This window comes from Sinohyriopsis cumingii, chromosome 9, assembly GCF_028554795.1.
Source record: "Sinohyriopsis cumingii isolate HCF-2022 chromosome 9, ASM2855479v2, whole genome shotgun sequence".
NCBI classification, from domain to species: domain Eukaryota; kingdom Metazoa; phylum Mollusca; class Bivalvia; order Unionida; family Unionidae; genus Sinohyriopsis; species Sinohyriopsis cumingii.
Genome location: NC_142969.1, coordinates 111411258 through 111439033, shown reverse-complemented (window position 1 = coordinate 111439033; position 27776 = coordinate 111411258). Strand labels below are relative to the sequence as shown.

At 34.2% G+C, this 27776-nt stretch overlaps 3 protein-coding genes across 3 annotated transcripts in view; all 3 read right to left on the bottom strand.

Moving 5' to 3' along the window:
• Positions 1 to 1746: 1746 nt before the first annotated feature.
• Positions 1747 to 8650, bottom strand: LOC149792480 (uncharacterized). The gene is made up of 2 exons (XM_089971066.1): positions 7185 to 8650; positions 1747 to 4493 (listed from the first exon to the last, which is right to left on the bottom strand). Exons 1-2 carry the CDS (start codon positions 7975 to 7977, stop codon positions 4252 to 4254), a joined length of 1035 nt encoding a protein of 344 aa, XP_089827192.1. The 5' UTR covers positions 7978 to 8650; the 3' UTR covers positions 1747 to 4251.
• On the bottom strand, positions 8650 to 17079 carry LOC149792479 (uncharacterized). Its single transcript, XM_089971063.1, has 3 exons — positions 16912 to 17079; positions 10456 to 10602; positions 8650 to 9929 (listed from the first exon to the last, which is right to left on the bottom strand). Exons 1-3 carry the CDS (start codon positions 16976 to 16978, stop codon positions 8653 to 8655), a joined length of 1491 nt encoding a protein of 496 aa, XP_089827189.1. The 5' UTR covers positions 16979 to 17079; the 3' UTR covers positions 8650 to 8652.
• A 3857-nt stretch (positions 17080 to 20936) lies between these two features.
• Positions 20937 to 27776, bottom strand: part of LOC149792478 (uncharacterized) — a 36676-nt gene continuing 29836 nt past the window's right edge. The window contains exons 5-6 of the mRNA XM_089971065.1: positions 25513 to 25722; positions 20937 to 22728 (exon numbers count right to left, since the gene is read on the bottom strand). Coding sequence (XP_089827191.1) covers positions 22463 to 22728; positions 25513 to 25722 — 476 coding nt within the window. The 3' untranslated portion in view covers positions 20937 to 22462. The remainder of the gene's footprint in view (positions 22729 to 25512; positions 25723 to 27776) is intronic.

The following is a 27776-nucleotide window of genomic DNA, read 5'->3' as shown; positions in this document are numbered from 1 at the left end:
TATTTAGTCATTTTAAACTCAACAATGTCACTAGTTGTTGCCAATCATATTCTTTAAAATCATACTCTTTCTCAAACTGTATTTTCATAGTTGTTATTGATATCGGGGTGGGGGGGGGGGGAGCAGAGAAGCGCAAAGAGGGAAACTTTTATGTATTTTCTCCTACTTTCGAATTTTTGTGTGTTTTATACTATATGACAAGACAATATATGCGTACGGTCTGTAATTGCAAAAAAATCTGCTTATTGTAATGTAACAAATGGGAATATCTCGTCTCAACATCGTTTGTCCTTGTCTTTCAAATTAAACTATATCTTAATTACAGGAATATTATTTGATAAACAACTGGAATTTTAGAAAGGTTGGGCTGATGAACGTTAGTAGAATGCACTTACTCTTTTCCACTCGTATCATATGATCTAACACTCCTCCTTATAACGTTATGACTAGGAAGAGAAGGGTTATATTACGGTAACAAGGCTAACACGCATTATTGCAAAATACCAGTACATGCTAACCATGGTATCGAAGTAAAGGTGCAATCCGACTTTTACAAAACATGCAACCGTGCTTCAACCCATCTAGAACTCTTAGAAATTAACGTATATTTGGAAGGGAATGAAATCGTATGCTTATCGCATATTATGAGTACTAACACACATCCTTAAAATCTTACACACACAAACATCCATATCAATGTATTGCTGATAAAGGTGATACGCTGATTGTTACAAGCAAACACTCATATGCATTCATTCCAACACTCATTCTTTAACACTAACGTATGAGGCATGATGTACGAGATGAAACTGGTTTTTGAAAACCAAAAGTTGTAACTCAAGACAGATTCGTATAAACCAACAACTTCTAGGTAGCCAGGAGAATGAACAGCAAAACAAAAGCCATCTTATATAAAAGCCAAAATTGATTCTGCGAATCAACTGTAGATAGAAGACAAAATGTTACGGTATTAATTAAATCAATGTTCAAAATCGTCTGATTAGTTTCTAGTTTTCTCTTTCTTCCAACTTTGTTAGAGATTGAGTTAGTATATTTTTGAGTGATTTGGAAGAATGGGCTTTGGATTATAGTATATTTGTAAGAGTCAGCATTTTCCCTAAGCTCATTAGAATTAGTAGCTGTCTGTTTGCTAGTATGCATCTTAGTTCTTATGAGATAACATATAATTAACATCATATTTTAGTTTGCAATCGTGGATGTTTGTTTGTTAGTCATAATGGCATTACCGTACCATCTTCCACTTTCAACTAGTTGTAAGGATGTGTGTTGAATTGTATATGCACTAGTGAACATTCAATAACCCATCTCTTCTTTAATTAGGTTTTGTTTAACAATATATTTCCTTTGCTGTTAATTTGTTAATTCATAAATATATCGCTTCATATACATGCCCCGCAAAAGGAATGAACATTAATGATAAAACTGCTATGGAGCTGGTGAAGTTTACCATTTATTCCCCTTGATTCCAGTAGCTCTGGTCAAGAAGCAGAATAAACAGAAACGAAACTTTATTTAACAGTAACTTTGCAATGATATATGTCTTCTCCTGAACCAATTAACATCATTTAAATTGTAGTTAAGTAAATTGCTTACGTCATATTGTAGTTATTCAATAGTGCTTTGTCGTTTTTGAAGTTTCTACTTCAAATTATCTTACCTAATGTGCATCCCTTACAATGTAAGATCGAATGTTTGAAGAAGAAAAAAAATTGCAACGACCAGAACAAAAGTACATAGAATTTATTGCAGTTAAGTCGACAACAAACAATAATCGAACGATAAAAATGTATCAATGCATAGATATGATGAAGCTATCATATCACTTTACAGGTGATGAGAAAGCACGATGATATAAGGAACGGAATATTAACATCAAATTTGTTTGTTTTGTTTTCTTAATTTTCTTTTTTTTTAAACTATTTTTTATAATACCTATGACCACTGAATTACACAGAAAGATGCCACTGGGTGCAATCATTGTTTTGAAAGATTAAGCATATTTTATGTCGCTTTCCTCTGAACTCTGTGGATAACAGACATATTCTATTCGATGACAGGTTTTTATCTCGAAATGCCTATTGCTCTCTAAAATGTATCAATTATTATTTTTGTTTCCTGACAATTTCTGCTGCTTTTGCATGCAGACCTTGATTCGTGACTATCACTACTTTCGTGATTGTAATGCCTCCCAGATACATTCTGACTGGTTCTAAATTTCGTACAATCTAGTCAGTAGCCTAAGCATTTATTGTGCTGCCAATGGCGTCTTGCGAGACACTAAATCCGTCGTACTGATGTTTTAATCCTGTCTAGCATTGGATTTTAGTTCTTAAATATATCTGCCTGCCTTGCGGTTAGCCAGACCAGGATTTGCTCTGAAGAACACTAACTTTGTCTTTGCATCCCTGTGGTATTTCTGCAGTGATTGTCGTAAGTGAGTGGGGAACAACCCATTCACCAGCAACATTAATACCATGTGTTCATGTTCTGTGGTAATAGTTCTTTGTTTAAGTTGTTACCGGTTGGAAGGAGGAATCTTCTGGCCTGTTCGGCAAATCATTGACTCGACGATTAGTCCCCTTGCTAATCGCAATCTCTTGCAGCCTATCAATATTTGTTCCATGCTTGGTTTGTGAAAACATGAGTCTGGGAGAACCTTTTACCGCTTCATTGTAGTTGCACGTTTCTAGAGGCACAAAGATATGTCATTGTCATCCATCTGTGAGAGTGCAACCCCATGTCTTAGTATGTTAAAGACAATGTGTGGATGATTTCAACGTTGACAGTGTTTGATTTTACTTAGTAGAGGACAACGTGTTGCGGGAGGGAGGGTCTGCTGACTACAGACCACTGAATATATAATGCCCCTCCTGACCATTCTAAGCTACATCTGTTGTCATTGTATGTATCAGAAGAAAAACACATAATCATTGTTAAGTCAGACAGAAATGGGTCATGCATATTAGAACATTAATTTGAACTTTCCAAAGTTATTTTCACGTACCCATGACCATACGGTCACTTTTGTAATGTTCAATCTTTTCCAGTGATCCTATTGATATCCATAGATGTGTAATATATATTAAAACTATAATACATTGCATATGTCTAGAATGCACTTACAATATATGTCTAACACGACGATACGGGTTTTAAAACTATTCTATATTTGTTCCATGTTATTGTCCTTAAACTCAAGGCAGGAGTATAATGGGTAAGATTGATACTAAAAACTTTTCTTTCAGAAACCTGCTGTTTTAAAAGTGTATCACTGACAAGATATGGCATTCATTAGAGGAGAGAGTCCTCTTTATATAGACTTTGTTTATTGGATTCGGATAATTTTGGTTTCTTTATTTCCAATATGGATTTTATAGTGCTAAACCAATGCATCTGATACAGTAGCTTTGACGAGACATGGGTGGGTATTCATTCAAAGTTGAACCGTGTAGGTTTTATTGGAATGTTAGCAACTTACGTTAGGAGCGCTTCCATAGCGCTAGACAGTTTTTAAAAATATTCTAGTTATATTTATTCTGCAGTAATAATCCCTGAATGGTACGTTTATCCTTGAAGGGTACAGCAAAATAATCGCCAAAAGTAGAATATAGTGATCATAGACAAGTTTGTATATTGTCGTGAAATGTTGATGGGTGTGTTCATATATGCCGAAGATACCAAATAGTTAGATCCGAGGCGAGATGCGTGTACGTTTAAGGTTCTGTTACATATTCTCCTTTTTGACTGCGGTTTCTATACACGTTGAAGGTATGCTAGTGAAACATGTGCGCATTCAGATTTGTTATCATCCAATAAAAATAAAACTTATTAAATTGCCTAATTCTAATATATGTATAATGTAGATGTATGTCATCGCTTGGAGTCCGTAAAATTCATGGATCGTTCAATGTAAACTACATAAAACAGATGATGCCGAAATTATTATGATTATTTTGAATAAAAATCATAGCATATACCCTTCATCAAATTGATTGAACAACCTTTAAATGTCTTGAGGTAGAACTAATTGGATCGGTCATTGCCTTTTCCATTGCAGAGTTCAACAAGAGTAGTTGTTCGACGTGAATTGGCAAGGAACAATGAGGCGGAAGATCTCTAAAATATGATTTTCATACACAAATACTCTTATTAACGTTTGTCATCTATAAATACATATATAAAGCGGTCCTCCCTTTATAATAGTTGCTACATTTCCGCATATGGTTTTCTTCAACTTCTTGCCTCTCTCTTTCTCCGATCATTGATGTTCACCTCGTTTTCTTCTGTTCGTTGCGTTTGTAAGCTCATTTCTCTGTTTCTTTGTATGATCGAATATAACGATCTTACTTGTCCCTTTGTGTCGTTTTCTTTCGTGGTAAATGCATTTACTGAATCCTCTGTCTTAATTCTGCTCTCGGCCGCTTCCACGTTTCTGACTCCTTCGGGAACCAATCTGATCATTTTTCCTGTTCCTGTAAGGTGGAAAAAGTTATTAACCAGTAATTTTAGACCATGACCTTTCAACAAATATATTTGGTCTCACTCAGATTAATATTATGTTTAATTTCCGTTCCATAAAATGTGCATACCTTTTCTGAACTATAACATTCGTAAGATATTTTGATAGAGGTAACTCATGCATTTTGAAATCGCTGGAAAACATTTAAATTGTTGTTTTATATACTTTACTTTACTTTAATTCATAAGATATCATGGTATTACTTTGAGTTTAAAATTATTGTGAGCTATTATAATATTGTCATATATTTTACAAGTAGTGTGACAGATCAAAAAACTTGATATAATATCCCACAAAATTTGTCATTGTTTTGTTACTTAAAAGCTCAAAATATCACTTGTAAATTTTCTACAAGGTACCTTGAAACATGCAACATAAAATGTATAAGTTTAGAGAAATATATTATAAATTTGATAAATAATCTTCACACTGTCTGTTGTATTGGATATATTGTATATGTTGAAAAAGAAAGTATATATTTTGTGAGCTATAGATAATTTATTTCAACTTTAAAAAATTGAGGGTTTGTGAAATAATATTTTAGAGCTCAAGCATTTGAGATATCTCCATAAGCCTGTAGCTTATCAATTATTATTTGAAATTTAGTTTTAAAAGCGAATTCATTTGATTATATTGATACAAATCAACGGAGTTGATTGGAAGATAAAATTGGTCAAACGCTTGAAACACATATACTTCGCAGTAAATATTCTCTCTGCCTTCCACTCTCCTCAGCTAAGGAAAACGACAATTTCATAGATTTGTCTTCAGTTCTGTATCTTAATGATATGCGAATCATCTGGTAGATAAATGCATAGAAGAGCATATAGGCTAGGCTTGTATTAATGACACTTCTCGCCATGCTATGAAACATAATTCACTCGGAAACTCAATTATTATTTATCATGATACTGTCCATTTTATTTCACATTCAGCACCATATTTACTCATTGTAAATTTTTATTTTCCGCCATTAGATAATACAAAATGTGTTTGAGTTTAGAAGTTCAATTGATATTAATGCTGTGTGAAAGATACAACGGGTAACGAAACAAAAAAGCCAGAGAGAACAGTCACAAGCTATGCTGTTACACAGGGATATGAATACATTTGTAGAAGGATGAAGCAGTTCTACTTGTATAAACTGGGTTTTTTTAAGCCTCTCAGTAGTAGAAACATAATTATATTTTGAGTTTCAGAACGTAGTTCAAGTTTTTTATAATATAGTTTAATCGTTCTGAATTTACACTATATAACTGGTGCACAAAATTACTGTTATAAAATCTTGCGATACTTTCACGGAAAACAATATGACCAGAATCAAAGACACGGGGTTAATATTTTCTGATCGTAACAGAACTAGAGTAATGGCTAAATTTGTTTTAAGACTTAAATTTGTTAGAAGATACAAAGATACAATAGCTGATATGATAACTTATGTATTAACAAAATTAAAGAAATAAAGAAAAACAGTTATATTTTCCAATTAAAGTGACCATTGATTGTATTATTCAAATAGAGAAATTATAAAACATGTATATAACATCCGTACACACTCGTATCCAACAAACAATACGTAATACATTTTAATGGGCATATTGCTTAAATTCTTTGCCCAGAATGTAATGGATACTCTTTTATCACCATAAAATTATTATACTGTGGTATATATTCAAAAGGTCTCCTTTCCTTTAAAATTGACATGAACACTAATACTATGAGAATGTCAAGGGCAAAAGAATCTTGAAAGTTTATCTTTAACACAATCTTGGTGTGGAGTGTTACACCCTCCTGGAGTGATACGTAACATTAAGATATAAAGTTGTATAATTTTATTTTAGGTTTGTGTGTTGACTTATATGTCATACTTACCATTTCAATACATAGTTGAACAACTGCCTTTACATTTACATACGGACATTTTGAGCCGACCATTTTAATGCTGTTGGCAATGATATAATTAGTTTCTAGGTTGACGTAAATCACATGTCGAAACTATATTTAATTTTGTACACGATTAATGTTAAAAGAGAATGACAAAGCCAATAGTGTCACTGGAGCGACTGGACTTGGACCAGAAGTATGCAGATGCATTGAGAGAAAAAACTGATGCTAATTGTATTTTATTTTAATATTTTTTGAAAACATTTTTTTTTGAAGATTGTTTAACAGATGTCACTATGTGTCATGTTTGATACAAGGTAAACTGTCATCGTATGGTGTGCCTCGTGGATTTTAGTGTCCACACCTTGGGCTTGAGCACTATACACCAAGGACAAAAAACAAAAGTTCCACCTAGAAAAGTAAATGGTAAAATTGTGTTAGAAAGCAGTGGTAAACTATTATATACTTATATATTTCTTTCGAACTTGATCTGGACTAATATAATAGTTGTTTTGAAAATAATTGTGAATTATATACTCCACCTAGGGAAATGTTTACTTTGCATAAATGGGTTCTGTTTAGTTTTCTGCTAAGTACAATTCATTGGAGTTACTAAAAAATCATTTAGATTTTGATGTAAATATTATTGTACGTGACTATGAAATACCTGCGTCGGTAAGTTTTCTTTTTCATGAATGATCCTTTGGTTTCTAACTGTAATATAATATATTTTCCAAAATAAAAATATTTTTTACTGTACCTGGAACCATGATGTCATTGTGCACCTCATGTCCTTGGAGCGGCGTGCTGGCAATAATGCTTTTATACTTTGTTATTGGTTCATACTCCTCAGTGGCATTGATTCTGTCAAACATCAACAATTGAGCCTCTTTTGATGTCCGGTTATGAGACTGATTGTTTGTTGCTGGCTCAAACGCTTTGAAATCGTCTCTTCTGTTTATTCTGTTCAAGACCCCTATTTGAGCCTCTGTTGTTGTGCGGTTTTGGGGCTGAATATTTGTTTCTGTCTCCAATTGTTCGGAATCGTCAGTTGCATTTATTCTATCAAACACTCCTAGTTGAGGTTCTATTGTTGTCGAGTTTTGAGGCTGACTGTTTGTTACTGGCTCAAACGCTTCGAAATCGTCTGTTGTTTTTATTCTGTTAAAGACCCCCATTTGAGCCTCTGTTGTTGTGCGGTATTGAACAATGGTATTGTTCACTGACTCAAACTCTTCGGAATCGCCAGTTGTATGTATTCTATCAAAGACCTCTAGTGGAGTTTCTATTGTTGTCGGGTTTTGCGGTTGACTGTTTGTTGCTGGCTGAAACTCTTCGGAATCGTCAGTTGTATTTATTTTGTTAAAGACCCCCAATTGAGCCTCTGTTGTGCGGTTTTGAGGCTGAGTATTCGTTTCTGTTTCAAACTCTTTGGAATCGTCAGTAGTATTGTTTATTTCAAAGGCCCCCAGTTGAGGCTCTATTGTTGTCGGGTTTTTAGGCTGATTGTTTGTTACTGGCTCAAACTCTTCGAAATCGTCTGTTGTGTTCATTCTGTTCAAGTCTCCTAACTGAGCCTCTGTTGTGCGGTTATGAACAATGGCATTGGTTACTGGCTCATACTCTTCGGAATCGTCAGTTGTTGTATTTATTCTGTTAAAGACCCCTAACTGAGCTTCTATTGTTGTGCGGTTTTGAGGCTGAGTATTTGTCTCTGTCTCAAACTCTTCGGAATCATCAGTTTTATTGATTCTATCAAAGACATTTAGCTGAGGCTCTTCTGTTGTCGGATTATGAGGCTGATTGTTTGTTACTGTCTCAAACTCTTCGAAATCGCCTGTTGTATTTATTCTGTCAAAGAGCCCTAATTGGGACTCTGTTGTTGTGCGGTTTTGAACAATGGTATTAGTTACAGGCTCAAATTCTTCGGAATCGTCAGTTGTATTTATTCTGTCAAAGAGCCCTAACTGGGACCCTGTTGTTGTGCGGTGTTGAACTATGGTATTAGTTACTGGCTCAAACTCTTCGGAATCGTCAGTTGTATTTATTCTGTCAAAGAGCCCTAACTGGGACCCTGTTGTTGTGCGGTGTTGAACTATGGTATTAGTTACTGGCTCAGACTCTTCGGAATCGTCAGTTGTATTTATTCTATCAAAGACCCCTTGTGGAGGTTCTATTGTACTCGGGTTTTGAGGCTGGCTGTTGGTTACTGGCTCAAATTTTTCGGATTAGTCTGTTGTGTTTATTCTGTCAAAGACCCCTAACTGAGCCTCTGTTGTTGTGCGGTTTTGAGGCTGCGTATTTGTTTCTGTCTCAAACTCTTCGGAATCGCCAGTTGTATTTATTCTATCAAAGACCTCTAGTGGTGTCTCTATTGTTGTCGGGTTTTGCGGCTGACTGTTTGTTACTGGCTGAAACTCTTCGGAATCGTCTGTTGTGTTTATTCTGTCAAAGACCCTTAATGAAGATTCTGTTGTTGTGTGGTTGTGAGGAAGGGTATGAACTGTATCAGTTATTTGTTGTTCCTCTTTGGAATCGTCAGTTGTGTTTTTTCCGTCAAAGACCCATAACTGAGCCTCTATTTTATCGCGGCTGTGAGGTTGAGTATTTTGTTCAGTCTCAATCTTTTCGGAATCGTCGGTCCCTAGATGAGGTTCTATTGTTGACGTGTTTTGAAGCTGATTGTTTGTTACTGGCTCCAACTCTTCGGAATCGTCAGTTGTGTTTATTCTATCAGAGACCCCTAGTTGAGGCTCTAGTGTTGTCGGGTTTGGATGCTGACTGATTGTTATTGTCTCAAACTCTTCGGGTTCGTCAGTTGTATTTTTTCTGTCAAAAACCCTTAATTGAGCCTCTGTTGATGTCCTCTTTTGGGGTTGAGTATTTGTCTCTGTCGCAGTTGTATTGATTCTATCAAACACCACTAATAGACGATCTGTTTTTGTCTTATTCTGAGCTTGAATGTTTGTTTCCGGAACAAAATGTTCAAAAACGTCAGTTGTATTTATTCTATCAAAGGCCCATAATTGAGGCCATGATGTTGTCCTGTTTTGAGGCTGAGTATTTGTTACTGGCCCAAACTCTTCTGATGGGTAAGTTGTATTGGTTCTGTCAAACATCCCAAATTGAGGATCACTTGTCCTGTTTTGAGGTTGAGTATTTGCTATTGTCACAAACACTTCTGATGAGTAAGTTGAATTGGTACTGTCAAAGATCCAAAAATTAATCTCCGTTGCTGTGCTGTTTTGAGGCTGAGTATTTGTTATTGGCACAAACTCTTCAGATGAGTAAGTTGTATTGGTACTGTCAAAGATCCAAAAATTAGGCTCTGTTGTTGTCCTGTTTTGAAGCTGAGTATTTGTTATTGGCACAAACACTTCTGATGAGTAAGTTCTATTTGTTCTGTCAAAGATCCAAAATCGAGGCTCTGTCGTTGTCCGGTTTTGAGACTTCTCTTCAGGCATATCATTTTCACTTAGTCTCGCACCGTCTGTGACAATGTTTCCTGTCGGGAGAGATGTTATTGGCGTTAAATCTAAAATTGATTGTTCTTAAGTCCAAAACGGTTGCCTTTTAGAATGTTATTATGTTGTACTTTATGAATTTCAAAGGTATTTTCAATTACTTATAGCATTCATACAAAAACGAAAACTTAGAATTATTTTTATCTAAATATAATGGCAACACTGTCTTTCAATAATATTGCTTTTGCGATATTATCCGAAGCGCTTTTCACATTATGAGCCATGTATTTTATAGGTGATTAAATGGCTGATTAGTAAATGTTACATATAGCTACTATGCCATCTCATATTAATGCTAGAATAAAGTTGTATTGTATCACAGATCACTCTACTTTGTAAATAAAGACATTTTCAAACTTAAAGGAAACGTTATCAAACTAAGTATTAATTAACTTTCACACATCAATGCCGCGATGTTTGCTAAACATACTGATTTTCCTATATTCTGCTGAAAGTCTTATACTAATTTTAAACATTTTAAGTGTCCAGTTTGAACTAAGTTCATACCTGAATTCAAGACATCACGGTGCATTTCCTGCCAAGACCCTGTCTTGTTTATGAGAACCCGTCTAGTGTAAGTAACCGTCTGGAACTCTTCGGGGACGTCTTTAGCATTCATTGCGTAATTCGAAGAGCCATATTCTGCATTTTGACCTAAGGAACAGCAACAAATTAAATATAAGGCAAGTATGTCATAAGAGCATTACGAGAATAAAAATATACAACATTTCCAATATGAGTGTAAATTGGTTAACTGAAGACAGACCTGCAATCCAGTTAAGTAATGTTTGATATTTGATAGATCGTAATTACATAACAGTTATATTCGTTATATAATAAATTAGGGTGACTCTATGAACGCCATTTTCTTAGTCATATCTTATTCCATGTACATTTGTCTCCCTTATGAATTTTAATCCATACAGTGTAAGCAGATGCAGTAAAATATGTGAAATATTTCTCTCGTTTTAACGTGATGTTCTTTAATACAACTGTACATATACTTAAAACGAGTTTTAAAAATGTGACCTATGTATGCATATATTCATACAACTACCAACCAACAAAAGTTGCAACTACGGATTTAGAAGCCGTTATCCCAGCGTCTCGGGCTAATCAAACTATTCGCCAGGAGATCAAACAAATTTTCAATAAACCTAAACTATTTACCCGATTCAATGAGATTTGAAGTTGTCAACCAATAAAGTTGGAAAATTTAAAATAACCAACAAGAAGTAAAACGATCATTAAAAGTTGTAAACTACGTGAATAATTGTGTTAAACTCAGAATAACGAACGTTTTGTCGCAAACAATGTAGTAGTGATCCGTATAAATGTGTGTTATCCTTTGGAAAACCAGGTTGGTCTGACCTAATTCTAACCTAAAGACAAAGGACGACATCTAGGACTTGAAAATGTAGCCTGTACTGAAACCTATATCTGTAAAGTTATGCGGGTAGAAGGTATCAAAAGAAATGTGTCATGGAATGTTTTAAAATAGTACTGAAAAAGGGATAATAATAATAATAATAATAATAATAATAATAATAATAATAATAACTCTGTTGTTCCTGATTCGAATTCAAAGATGACCATCACATCACTATTTTGTTTTATGTAAGTATGTGAGTGGCTGAGCAGGATTTTTTTTGCTGAGAGCTGTCAGTTGCATACTTGAGTGGGGGTGCCGCTTGGTTTTGATTCATCAATAGAGGACAACTGCAGTTTTGAGATTTGCGCTGCTTGCGCTTCCGCGCTGCCTCGGTAATTCTCTTGCATTGATTATCTGTAGCTTCAATATGGACGAGTCTGATCCTGTGTGCGATCTTACCAAGTCTCGTGGTCAATGTTGAAGCGTTTCAAGGATGACTTGAGGTAATTTTTGAAGCGTTTCTTTTGATCTTCTGTCATCCTGGTGACGTAGCCTGTTCACCTCAAATGTTATTTCATAGTGATTGTTATGAATATCTGCTTGTGTGAGAAGCTTAGAGTCCGGGACCCTATTGTGCCATTCAATCTTTAGCAGTTTCCCCTGGCAGCCCATTTAAAATTGTTCAGTTTCTTGACATGGCGTCTATACACCGTCGAGGTTTCGATCCCCGGTCGAGTCATACCAAAGACTTACAAAAATGGTACTAATAGCTACCTCGCTTGGCGCTCAGCATTAAGAGGTTAGTGTTAGGACTCGTTGGCCTGGTGTCAGGATAATGTAACTGGGTGGGACATCATGCTACATGTCTGCGGCATTATGCCCCAGTGCTAGACATCACTATAAACTGCCACACTGCAGACATCGTAGCGATATGACTGAAAAATTGTTAAAGCTACGTTAAAAATCCAAATCACACACACACACACACACACACACACACACGTACAGGTTTTGCAAGCATACATGAGAGTGGCAGAACGATGGCTTCGTAGACCTTATATATTGATGCCTCTGCGTTCGATTAATAGGAAATTAGCTTTCAGAGTTTCTTTGAATATAATATGTACACATCGAGTGGTGTATCAGAATTACAGCCTTCATACTCTAAAAATATTTTACTTTCCTCATATACAGATAAATCGTATTGATTTTACAAACAAGTTAAGACTTAGTACAGGAAATTGTAGATTGACGAAGCGATTGTGCTCTGCACATTCCTGGGAAATGTGTGCGCTTCATAATGTAGTTCTGTACCAATATCATCTGTTCATCATTCTCTTTACAATGAGATAATTGGTTTCTTCTCTCTCTGAGCTTCTATGCTCATTCATATTCATAATGAATTAAACAAACGTATTATTAAAGCTTGGAAATTGATTTAAATGAAGAAAGTACAGTACTAGAAAACAGAATGGTTAGCCACTTGAGTACTCAAAGCGCAGCCATTCAATCACCGGCGAATTGATTAAATCTAGCAGGGACTATATCTTAAACGAAATAACGAACCAACTAGATGTAGTTCAGAGATTTAATTGTTTTACAGTTCATATATGTAATCACTATGCTTTAAATAACTTTATTACCAACCCGAAGATTGTTGTTATCCTTCAACTCTCTCTTTCCCATACCAGTTTGTTTGTTGGTCTGTAAATTTAATCGTCATTAACAGCTCGGTAAATTCAAAGACATTGTCGCATAACACAAGCTAATATCCACAGCGCTCGTTTATTCACGAATTTTCGTCCGTTGCGTGCGACGATGGTCAGAGAGAGAGAGAGAGAGAGAGAGAGAGAGGTGGGTGGGGTAGAGTGGGCTTACCATAACATTATTTCCCCTATGTTTCTCTACTGAAGAATTAGTCTGCTGCCTGCCCATAAAACAGAGTAAGAGAGAAAAAGGAAGAGGAAGGGAGAGTGCCATTCGGATATTATTATATTTAAATATATATTCTGTTTCAGGACCTTATTACAAGTTGCAAAATAATAAATTATGGTATGTGTTTGCCTCTTAACCAAGAACTTTAACAGGCTATTGCAACTTTGTATGATTAGTATTGTTAGTACTGTGGATAATTCCCATGGAAAGTGGACACATACAATTACGACGACCCATGTGCTTGCGTGTAACGTGGTGTAAGTTCAACTTCAAATGATTAATCAACCTCATATTATTTTCCTCTCTCACGCAACATGCATACACTTATTTCTGTCTCATTTTCATCAGAGATGGAGAGAGAAAGAGAATGAAAAAGGATAATAGATAAAGCATGGGGCATTTCTATGTATAATTAGGCACGAAGAAACTTTAATTATCCTTATTGTTTTTACTCTAAAGTGTCAAACGTCGGGATACTCCTTGCCTTACAAATTAAAAGGTAAACAAATGTTCGAATATTTGTTGGGTTAATCGTATTTCAAGCCACCACTTTTGTACCATGTTTTTCATTTAGCACATAATGCACATAATGTGTGATATTTGTTCTTTTTTATTTGTAATGCCTTATTGTTATCGTCACTTGTTGTAGGGAACAGTATACGAAACATAAGGGAAATAATGTTATGGTACGTATACCGAAAGCCTTACCTCCCCCACTCTACCCCACCCATCTCTCTCTCTCTCTCTCTCTCTCTCTCTCTCTCTCTCTCTCTCAACTAGTATCATCGTACGTTACCTTCACCTTGATGGCACACGCGTGTATCCACCGACAGTGACTGCAAAGTCGTAGGCATTAAAATAGTTTTGTTGGGTTGCGAAAAAATATTACATTTTTATGGGAACTTAATTTCATGGCTTGTCATTAAAATATAATTTTGCATATAAACGTCAACTTTTACTACATGAGCAAACGCATAACAGACATGCGATATGCCTCTTTACTGCAAGCTACTCTTTAAGAACGGCATATGTCTACTTATTTGATGAAGACATGATTGAAGAAGATCTATCGTAATGCATTAAGGTAACTTACACTTAATACTCACCAACAATGAAAAGTAACGTAGTGGTTAAAACTGATCAATTTGAATGAAAATACATTTTCGTCCCGGCAAGTTATTTAAAACAGATACTCATAAGCCTAAACACGCCATTGGAACTGTTTGTCTTTCAATAATTCACAAAAGCTGACCTCACAGGCATTTTATTTTTAAAGTAAATAGTTATGGAAATTTTGAAAGTCGCACATCTTATGATTTACTCTATTTCAAGTTTCCAATTTTTTCCTTGCGCTGCCCGCTCCGGTGGCCTAGCGGTGAGAGCGTCCACCTCGGATGCGGGAGGTCGTGGGTTCAAATCCTAGTCGAGTCATACCAAAGACTTATAAAAATGGTACAAACAGCTTTCTAGCTGCTAGGCGCTCAGCATTAAGAGGTTAGTGTTAGGACTGGTCGGCCTGGTGTCAGGAAAATGTGACTGGGTGGGACATGATGATACATGTCTGCGGCATCATGCACCAGTGTTAGACATCACCTTCAACTGTCACACTGCAGACATCGTAGCAACATGAATACAAATTGTTAAAGCTACGTTAAAAATCAAACACACACGCACACGCACACACACACACACACACACATTACCCTGTGCTAAGGGAAATAACCTTTCACTGCTAAATTGTCGTATTTGTCAAATATGTATTTTATACACACACAAGAGTACGGACCCTAATCCTACCACTGTAATTACGTTCATTAATTAGACTGTTTTGAAAACCTACAAACATAACTTACAGCTCTGACGATGTCAGCTGAAGCGCAAGCTGTCATGCATGGCTTTTAACATGTAATTGTAGTGGCAATAAACAATCTCTATATATAAGACCAATTAGAAATGTTTTACCATTATATTCGGTGTGGACATGTTCTAGTATTATGTTCAGTGTGAAACTTATTTACTATTATATTTAGTGACATTGGAGTTGTATGGCTGGTAATTTCAGGGATGATGGGTTTGAATCTGTAGTGGGAAGTTTAGATTTGTGGAGGATGACTCCATGGTTTGTTTTTTTTTTGGTTTGTTTCTTTTACCTCTATAATTAACATTACTATTTAGAAAACTATTGTAATAATAATGAGAAATATACCGTGTGTATCTGGTTTTCTACTGTAGAACGGTTTTATGGCGTAAATTTTGCATACCAAATATTACCATAGCTGCATTTAACTAGAAACAGAAAAAGTCGCATGTACTAACATATCCCTACATTTAAATTGTTCATTAATATCTGTCAACCATTTATACTTTTATGTCCATTTTTTCAACCAATTTGCATTGATTCAGATTAACCCACAAGAGAAGATATTTACCGGTTACAATGTTTGAGGCATGCATGCTTGTTATAATTGTAAAGTTTTCTTTCCATCTGATGTTTTGTGAATTTAGTTTGTTCGCTTGAATTTATGTTACGCAGAGCTTCGTGTGTTAAAACGTTTCAGTTATTTTCTTCGAATTTCTGCTGATTTAAACAGTATTTTAGCGTTAAACGTGATACTCATACATTGTCCCTTTTTAATATTGCCTGATGTAAGAGTAAAATTGTAATAAGATGAAAAAGTAATCACACTTGACATTAAATCAATATTCACGAATAAAAACATAATGTCCTACGATCCCCCCAAGCCCGGCAAATTCCTGAAATCTGAATCCTTCTCGGGTTTAAAAAATGATAGTCATATTTGTAGATTTTTTTAAATAAACAAATTATTGACATCGTCATCCATACATATATTTTACTAGTTATGTTTTTGGAATACTAGTATAGTTATTTGGTTGCGTCTAAGAATTTTTCAACATACTATATTAAAAAATATATTTTTCTACAGATAAGTGTGTTTGTGTGTGTGTGTGTGTGTGTGTGTGTGTGTGTGTGTGTGTGTGTGTGTGTAAGAGCATTAGAAAACTCAAGGAGAACATATGGCTGATCTGACAGCAAAGTACTAGATTTTTTCTACCTAGGGAAAACATCTGTACTGCTGAATAAGATTTTTTTTTAAAAAGTAATATCCGTTACTTTCCCAAAATAACAATCATACTCGGAATCACAGAGCAGTTTGCATGATAATAATGGCCGTTGAAGTAGTTAATCCTTAGGACAGACATGGTATAATGGACTGGGAACACAGTACATTTACAAAACAATCGAAAGATGCCGAACATATCCGAATTACTGAAAGCGAGCCAAATATCACCATACAGTAAATCGTTCAAACTGCTGGGTAATCTTTTGCATTATTAAAAATATGTAATTCTTTCGCGTCATGGTACGAGCTTTAGTTAGGCTGCTGACGTTAGGAAATATTTATAATACCCAACGTTTAGAGTAAATATTTAAAATTCTTTGCATTTTTAAAATTATTTTCACCTACATGTGAATATGGTATTCTTGAATTAAATTTTGTCATAAAGACTTTGATGATAATTTTAGCATAAACGGCAAATAACCTGAAGCAAACGCCCAGTTCCCACTTCATTTATATCGAAATGATTACGAAACTGGTACATATTAATATACGCAAATACAGTAAAATACCCACCTTGCGAAACGTCAAGCAATAATCCACAAACTAGAAAATACATAAACCACATTCCTTGAGAGGCCATCTTTCAAGTCTTCCTGTAGTCAACGTTCTGAATTGATGCGCAAAAAGGAAGTTGTCTTGTTCTTATATTATTGGCCAAGTAAACATGATGTCACTCGATGCTGACTTCACGACTGTGATTGATAAATTATAATTGCTGAAGTAAATATTATTTGACCTAGCTCCGCACGATCATATCAATCTACTCTGTTTATACCATCCTAAGATGTCTGGTTGTTTCTTCTAAGAAATTAATTTTATTCAGTTAACTAATTTAATAAATATTAAATATTCATTGAAAATGTAGCTGAAATACATTGTGGTTACATAAATACATTTTTGAACGAATGTGAAGACACACCGAATATAACATTAAAAACTCCTGAAACATTACTCGAGATAACATTGTAACAAGTTTAACATGGTTAAATATTAGAAACAATTATGTCTTCACTTTGTCCTTGATACAGTACGAATATGCGGTCTTCATATTCAGTTATAATTTTTTTTGTAGGTTTTGTATACAGGTTTGGTTTTATCGTCTGGATATTGCTTGTGAAATGCTCAACAATATTTCCAATTCTAAAACTCTCATTCCTCCACTATAACGTAGCCGTAACAAGATTTGAATCTTCGTAATGGTAATACAAAGAGAACTACGTTTACTATGCGAAGGATAAAAAGGGACAATAAAATCGTTCCACTGGTGTAATATTTCCTTGTATCTACTCAAGAAACTTAGATATTCTCTATTTATTATATGTTTCATCGTGAGATACTGAATGTATCTAAGTGAGCAAAAATGACAGTGTCATAGTGGCGATGCTACTTTTCTCGCCGCGGTAGCGAGCTTACTTTTGGAATTACTTTGTTATTCCATTTAAAACATATACCTTCCTTTACGAATGTTCTTCAAATCTATATTTCCATAATTAAGCCTATTCCATTTTTCTTCTTCTTCTCTTTCTCTCTGCCCCCACCCTCTCTGTCTCTCTCTCAACATGTACAGATCTTAATATTTATCTTCTGTACGCCTTTTGATATACGTATATGAAATCAATGGGATGTCATCAAGAAAAAGCCTTAAAAAAACCCACCAAGCAGTAAATGTAAACTTTAATATTAACTGTTTATAATTAATTTCCATGAATGGTAAAACTGTCAGCGACTGAACGTACATGAGATGTTGTTGTGTGTCACCCATACAGAATTGTATGACTGTTATACTCTATGACAAACGGTACAGGTGTTCAAGAAAACAATCGTGATTACATGTAGTAATAAACATTGAAAAGTAATGATTATAAATTGCATTACATCCGTTTTTGAAAATGAAGGATAAATAGTCCGTTGATTGGGGTTGATTGTAAACATCATAAAGAGGAAGGTATGAATAAGGAGTGAACATAGATGAATTTTTAAGTTTCAGGGTCTGTAAGTTTATTGCATTCAGATAATAATTATTTTTTTTAAAAATTCAAAATGTATATTTCAGTTTATTATTAACCCTTTGTGACGTCTTGTTTTGCCATAAAAAAATTGCAGTCATAGAGTTTTCGCGTCCAGATGTAACTCACTAAATTCAATGAATGTTTCAAAGTTTTACCGAGAAAATTATTAGAGGAATTTAGAATGTAATAGATGGAATCGTCATTCTAGCTCATGTCATTTGAAACTGATTATTTAGCAATTTTTTCTATGAAATGAACCAGCCACGAAACATACATGGCATTGCAGATTTCATGGGATATCTGAATAAGAATATAAATGACATTGATTGTACATAAAATATCAGTAAAATCACGACCTCATTGTACATAAAATATCAGTAATAATACGACCTCATTGTACATAAAATATCAGTAATAATACGACCTCATTGTACATAAAAAATCAGTAATAATAAGACCTCATTGTACATAAAATATCAGTAATAATACGACCTTATTGTACATAAAATATCAGTAATAATACGACCTCTTTGTACATAAAATATCAGTAATAATATGACCTCATTGTACATAAAATATCAGTAATAATACAACCTCATTGTACATAAAATATCAGTAATACTACGACCTTATTTCATGTATTTATTTTATATTTGTATACACATATCACAGCCACCGTGGACAGTATCGCTGTTTGGTTTGTCTGTTAAAAATGTAACACACTTTATACACAAATGCATCAAAGAAATCAATACGAGGACATCATGTGGGAACAAACATCATTTAATTTAAAATAACGCAAACTACTCTCGTCATTCAGCATTATATGGCATAGTAAATATAATAGCATATGATCAGGTCTATAAGTGCTTTCTTGTGGTGTTATTGATGTGGTACTGCTTAATTAAGGTGAACCTGCGTGTAGACTGACTTCATGCTAGACGAAGTAGTGGCAAAGGGGAGAAGTTAACATTGTCGGTAGTCTCTTCGAAGATAATTGTTATTTGTGTTTATTAGCGATAAAGCAACCGCAACTTAACTGCCCCTTCTACCATATCCAGGGTCGGATTGGAATGAGGAGTGAGTGAAACCACCGATCCCCCAGTCAAATAAAAAGAGTGCGACCGTTTCCTAGAGTAGGTTGTTTTTTTTACAGTTATCTTGTTCTTGTTCTCTCGTTTTGTCCTTGTAATGCTTAAAATGCAAGATATTCCGGGCGCGTGCCTCCTTTATTGAGTCGTCCCACAGACCCATCACTTACCTTTGTTACGCCCAACCTAAACGATCCTTCTGTATCCAACCCAGGTATCTAGCTGTCGTGTCGATTCTGACGTTTAAATCAAACTTTTTTATTTACGCTTTGGGTATGAAACCATCGAAGAATTATGGCCCAGATTAAAGACATGGACGAGTTTGAGTCAAAAGGACTAGAGGAGACAGGTTGGCTAAGGTGAACAAACAAAAGGAGCAATATCTTAAATACATTAGCACACAAGATAGTATGCATTGACTGTGCATTTTATTCAATATATTTTTTCCACTATAGATTCCACAAGGGAGTGGGTTGAATGGCTATAATACGTATACTAGGAATTAACATATTCGACTGATTGTATAGTTCAGGCGATGTCGTTTAGAATCACGAAAGTTAAGAAAATGGTCTGAGTGTTTTTTTTCTTCTGATAATCCAGAGAAAACTTCCAGCCACGAAGAGACATTAAATGATTCTCCATGAAGGTTACAGTTTAGCCAGACTAGTTCCTTTTTTCTCATAAACCGACGATTAAATTCCGTGTTTTATTATTCAACATTATGTCTTATTAAAAACTGTAATGAAATTAAATATACTATATAAGAAAAACCAGATAGTATCAAAGTAATTATTTGTTTCAGTATTTTAATAGTTGGTGTTTGTGGTTAATTTCAAATAATGGAGTTCACGTGATCTCTAATACATGTACTTATTTGGAATGTAGCGATACATCAATACATATCGAATATTGAGATATGTTCTTGATGATTCGATATTCAGTGTGTGTGTGTGTCTCTCTCTCTCTGTGTGATTTGGATTTTTAACGTAGCTTTAACACTTTTTCAGTCATATCGTTACGATGTCTGCAGTGTGACAGTGTATAGTGATGTCTAGCACAGGGACATCATGCCGCAGACATGTAGCATGATGTCCCATCCAGTCACATTATCCTGACACCAGGCCGACCAGTCCTACCACTAACCTCTTAATGCTGAGCGCCAAGCGAGGCAGCTGTTAGTACCATTTATATAAGTCTTTGGTATGACTCGGTCGGGGATCGAACCCGCGACCTCCCGCATCCGAGGCGAACGCTTTAACCACTAGGCCACAGGAGCGGTCGATATTCAGTAGTAGTATCAGTAGTAGTATTGGTAGTAGTGGTTGTAGTATTAGTAGCACTAATATTATTATTAGTAACAACAGTAACAGTAGAGGCAGACGAAGTAACAGTAGTAGCAGTAGTAGTAATAGTAGTAATAGAAACTAAGAGCAGATAATCCAGTATACTAGTATTACACCAACACCGTTTTTATATAGAGACGAACTAAAACCTTCCCTTGACTGACAGTCAACTCAGTTCCGAATGATAAATTGGGGAAAGCTGTAAACAAAAACATAAGGTAGAAAAAGCATTGACGAATAAACGCGCTTTGAAAAGAATGTCACGATTAAGGATATAATTCATGTATTTTCTCTCCTTCTTTCTATTTATTCGTCTTATGAGCCAGACTGGCAAGAATGGTATATCCCTGGACCAGGCACTTTACTCCAATTGTCATGTCAGGTTATAAGCTTAATATACTGCTTCACCGTAAACTGCCAAACCAAACAAACAAAGGCAATGCGTAGACCAAACCCATGTACTTTTGCAACATTTTCGCATTAAAAAAATATATTTTGGGTCGGCATTTAAAATAAGGTTTTAAGGATTTGAAGTGGACGAATATATCTATAACTTCTTACCATATCCTATTAATTAAGGTTCGTAGAAATGAAGGTCATTCCTTGAGGTAAATAAATTAAACTGTTTATTATGAAATGAAATGGTAACGTTAGTTAGATGTCGTTATCTTTAGACATGATGTGATTTCATAAGTTGGAGGAAGATTTTTTCTACGTTCTTAAATATTATAATTGTAGCTATGAAACTGTGATGTATGCATTCGTATATGGAGAAGGTACCTGTTGATAAATCAGAGGTGAGATACACGTACTTTTCAGGCTCTATTGAAAATATTTTCTGTTTTTATTGTTGTGTTTTCCTGCACAATGTTGCATGCATGATCATCAAACATGATGTGATCATTCGTCTATGTCAGTTTTGATAGCAACCATTAAAAGGAAAACTGGTTATATCATCTGCTTTCCTTTCAAAGAGATTATGTCTCTGAGAAGTTAACGAGACATAGCATTATTCTGAATTTCTTGTGACTTCATTGCTAGAACAAAACTTTAGAGTTTATCAATAATAAGTGTGAAAGAGAAATCTTTAAATTGGGATGATTTCATGGAAGAGAAACACTGTACAAACTCTGTTTCATATTTCAATTCATTCTCTCTCCGTACTTATTTAAAGTACCTATGATATTCTTGTATGTTATTCAAGGGTATTTATATGAGATAGTGTATCCTAAGATTATATAGGTATATATCAAGGCTTGTACACATTACATTGATACGAATGTATTTCTTTTCATCAAGGAATACTAACTACTATACATCGTCCGTAAAGTCCATCGATCTTTAAACGTGCGTTACATGAAAAAGATGATGCCGGTATCATTACGATTGTAAGTCATCGTTAATATCCTTCATCATACGGATGGAACGTAAAAACCAATTGGAACACACGTTGCCTTTTCCGTTGCATAGTAGAAAAAAAAAAAAGAAGTTATTCGACCGGCACTGTTTAAAACACTTGATGAATCAAATACACATACTCGAATTAACATTTCTGTCTTCACATATAAGTACATGTCTACACAATTGGTGTTCCTTCGTTATTTAATTGTGTTACTTGTCTTCATCTGTATTGCTTCAACTTCTTGCCTCTCTCTTTGTCCGAAACTTTATGTTCACCACCTTTTCTGCTATTTCTTGACTTTATCATTTCTTTTCCTTCATTATTTCCAATACGTGAATATAACTTCACTTGGCCCTTCGAGTCCTTTCCTTTCATGGCTAAAGCACGTGCTCTCATGACGATCGTATTATGTGCCTTGCCTCTGCTCTCGGACGCTTGCACTTTCGAAACTCCTTCTTTAACCAATCTGCTCATGTTTCCATTTTCTAAAGTGTAGAAAAAAGTGACCAACAATTAATATTGGACCACGACCTCGCAGGCTATCATCATTGTCACATTCATATTAATAAGATGTTTATATTATTTTAGTATGTTCATATTATTTGAAAATAATATTCAATATGTATTCCATGAAACTGTAAGATAGTAGATTTTATAATATATCTTACACCATTGATAAGAGCTCTTCATACAAAAAATATGTCGAGGATCGAATAAATAGTTTGAATTTATTTTAAAAGATTGCATAGAATATGCTTAACAAATTGTGTAATATACTTTGCATTTTCATACGCTACTTCATTTTGTTTCATTAGATATAGTGTTTTACTTTGAGTTTAAACGCTCTATGTTTTTTTCAGATGTTTTACAATTATTGTAAGACAGTTACAACTTGAGAAAATATGCCACATATTTTGGAAAAGTATGTTATTTAATAACTGAAAATTGTTTTTGTAAATTGCATATTATATCTTGAAAAAACAACAACTTTATTTCGAGAAGTATATGATAAATAGGTATAACCTTCTCGCATCAAATATATGACATATTTTTAGTACGTGGGAAAGAACATGATTCTTGCTAGTTACAGTAAATTTGAATTTGATATGAAAGGTTTCTTAGCTATTTTTGATCCTGTAAAATTAGTTAATTTGTAACCTGGCTTATATAAGTTACAGAGCATCGCATTAACTCTCTCTCTCTCTCTCTCTCTCTCTCTCTCTCTCTCTATCTATCTATATATATATATATATATATATATATATATATATATATATATATATATATATATATTATATTGGTTTAAATTTAAGATGATTGGATCATATATTTCACTAAAGGTTTTTAATATATACAGTTTTTGAGTAAAGATTCTTTTTAAAGATAAATATGATCCAATATTCAGGAAACTCGTTGACACACTATGACACATAGCTGCACCCTGAAATGCAAAAGTTGCTTCCCTTTTTGTATTATATACTTTAAAGCATATTTAACAGAATTATTTATCAGAGTCAAGTTTGAGTTTCAATATCTTGTTGATAAATCGGTGTTTCCGTTGAGGAATATGAAAATCTGAGTTAGAGATTGTACTTATGTTGAGAAGTAGAATTAATGCTGAGCCTGTGTCTAACTTTCAAGATGCAATTTAACAGACAAGCCTTATTCAGCCATGCTGTTTTACAAGGAATTCATCTGTAGAAGGATACAGTAATTCATTATGGTTCTTACTAAGCGTGTAATTAGTAGAATCATTAATTATATTGTGTGCTCTAGACCGTAGTTCATGATATTTCTAAGATTAGTAGGTCATGATATTTCTAAGATTAGTAGTTCATGATATTTCTAAGATTAGTAGGTTATGACATTTCTAAGATTAGTAGTTCAAGATATTTCTAAGATTAGTAGGTCATGATATTTCTAACATTAGTAGTTCATGATATTACTAAGATTAGTAGGTCATGATATTTCTAAGATTAGTAATTCAAGATATTTCTAAGATTAGTAGGTCATGACATTTCTAAGATTAGTAGTTCATTATATTTCTAAGATTAGTAGGTCATGATATTTCTAAGATTAGTAGGTCATGATATTTCTAAGATTAGTAGTTCATGATATTTCTAAGATCATGATATTTCTAAGGGTAGTAGGTCACGATATTTCTAGGATTAGTAGTTCATGATATTTCTAAGGTTAGTAGGTCATGACATTTCTAAGATTAGTAGTTCATGATATTTTTAAGGTTAGTAGGTCATGATATTTCTAAGATTAGTAGTTCATGATATTTATAAGATTAGTAGTTCATGATATTTCTAAGATTAGTAAAAGTAGTAATTTATACAATACAACTGATGCTCAGAAGCGATGTTAGAATGTCTCGTGATACTATTAATGGGAAAACAATATGAATAAAATCAAAGACTTAGATTAACATTTTCCTATGAGAGACGTTAAATTACATTTAGAATTGCTACTTTAATTACCTATAATTAAATTTGTCAAAAGATAGAAAATCATGAAATGGCAACGTCTGGGAAACCAAAAAAAAAAAAAAGATCTCAATGTAACATACTGAAATCTTTATAATTAAAGGGAACCTAATTCTCTTTTCCAAAGTGCCAAAAATATCTCCAAACTCCACGCACACTCATTTCCATAACAAATAATAAATAATAAATTTGAAGGACATATTACTTTGAAGCAAATAAATAACCTATTGGTTATTGGGCACTAAAGTTACTATCATCTAGTCAATTTGTGGGAGAAATTATCGACCCAAATTACATTTTGTAAACTTGGGTAATTGCTCACATTAAGCATGAGATAAATGCACCCACCGTTGGGTGAGCGTAATTAAATATGGAGACGCTATGAAGTGCTGATTGACATACCGGAACTATCTATTGACTTACGAAAGACAACGCTTCTATGAACAGTGAATGCTGAGACCATAATTGTATTAAATAGTCTTCAAACCAACCACAAAATAGACAAAATTGCACGAGATCGCATTTCGCGTTCATTCCTTAATATTTTTGTGCAAGACAAACAATAGAATTTTAAGACAAACAAGGTAAATGATATTGGTAAATTAGGACATTTTACAATTTCTATAACGTAAAAATATAGTGATATATATATATATATATATATATATATATATATATATATATATATATATATATATATATATATATATATATATATTGGTTTTTCTTTTTGTTCTAAATGGAAACAAATGTACACATACTTTTGGATGAATCACCTACCCGATTTTAATGTATCATTAGGAATGTCTTGTCCAGATACTGGTTGATAGATATTTAATCCTGTAAAATTTGTTTCTAGCTCAAACTCCTTGGGAACATCAGTTGCATTTGCGCTATCAAAGACTTCCAGGTGAGGTTCTATTGTCGTCCAGATTAGAGTTTGGAGCAAAGAAACATCACTGACCTTATCACGTTTGGTAGTAGTGTGTCCTGAGAGCAATAAAAATACAAAATGTTGATAAATCACGCATAAAGGGTTAAATCATCAAAATACATCACTGCATTCAAAACTAGCATGAATTAATGAGAGTTTTGTCAATGATGAACATAATCTTGAAAATCTCCCTTTATACAGTCTCGTGGAGTGGTACGTAACAACGTTTTATAAGATTTACCGTTCGTGAGGTGTACAATCTCATTTAAGGCTAGTGTATTTGCCGTTTTGGAAGACCTCTTGTTTGACGGCGACATTTGGGTCATGTTGTATTAGTTAACTTCGCTGTATGATCAGAATATTAAATGTATTGTAATGTGGAACGAAATTTTGATATCTTGTCATTGCTTGTAAATATGTATTTCCGTCAAAGACTTTAATGATACGTGTCAAAACAAAATATTTTCCTGAGTTGTCTTAGTTTTATCACATAGTCTCGCTTGTCGAAATCTCACCTTAGCATGTTTTTTTATAACTTACGTTCGGAACTAATTATAATTGACAGCATTTAACTCTCACAATGGTAATTATTACAATGACATATGATTATGATATACAAACAGGAAATATTCTTCAGCTATGTACATCCGATATGAATTGGTTTCTGACCATTGCATCAACTTCCTCAACATATACACTGATTAGACAATCATTTCTTTCCCGCCTTCATGGCATTATAATGAATGATGGCCCCATTTTCTCAGTATTAGAGTGAGTGTCTAAATATGCAGTTTCCACTCTAATTGATGCAGTGAGAGACGAAATTTGAATTTTGTATACGACTTATTTTCCTCAAATACACAATATTTTCACTCCATGCCTTATGTTATGAGTTTCATATATTACCAAAGATGTAATTTTTACCAGACAGGAAATTAAAAAAATGACTATTTTGTTACACAGTTGAATAGCTGCCTTTAATATGGCTGTGTGTAATTATAAAGGAAGTACTAGGTATAAATGACATGTCAGAGCTCTGGATTGATCACCATGAACGACGACCCTGCTGTTAACAAGGAATGACAAAGCCAAAATTGTCGCCTAATGGTCTGACAATAATTAATACTTCAATTGTCTTTTTTGAATTTTTTTTCTGACGGCCATATTTATAATGAGCTATTTCCATAGATGGACTGACACTCTTGTTCAGTTTATATAACAATGGAAAATGCTAAAGTAAATACTTATTTGGCGATATATGTTGGCTTATCTCTTTTTACTACCCAAGATCAAGGTATTATTATGAATTTCTTGCTCAGTTGGTTGATAACCACTCCTGCAGAATTGCTTATAGGCCCAAACTGCTTGGGTATATCAGTTGTAGTGATTGTGTCAAAGGCCCTAAGGGTAGTTTCTGTAGTTGTCTGGTGTTGAGACCGGTTTTTATCAGATGTATTACTGACACTATCAGAATTGAACACGGAATGTTCTAACAGTGAGACAAACACCAAAATGTTGGTAATACGTAGGGGTTTGACGTAATAAGCTAAATATCAACTGGATTCATCCATTCACAATTGCCATCAACATTAAGTCACTCAGTATGTATAATACTTATGTAAGTATGTGAAATAAAATATGTACTGATAAATAAAGCAGAGTTTTCTTTGTAGCTATTTAGAAATAGATTCCCATAACGTTTGTTGTGAATGAAGTGATGGCATACACTTGACTTGAAAATATGTAATAGATTTGTGAAAAGAGATATTTCCAAGCATTCATGGAAAAATGTGTAAAACGTTTGTTATTTTATTCTACTATATAACCTGGTAAGGTCTTAGTTTCTATTGCAACCTACAGAGATTTTGTTTAGGATAGTACATATTTCCATTTGACTCTTTGCGCATGTCTCAGTAGGTACTACTGAGATACTCTGACCTTATAAGACATCTTATGATGTCATGTGATGTACCATACTATTGACTTTTTCATTGAGAACTGTCATCTTCTGGTATGCATCGTGGAGTATAGTGACGTCACTTTGGACTTAAGCACTATACCACAGCAAGCAATATTATAGAACATTGCATGTTCCATTGGAAGGAGGTAA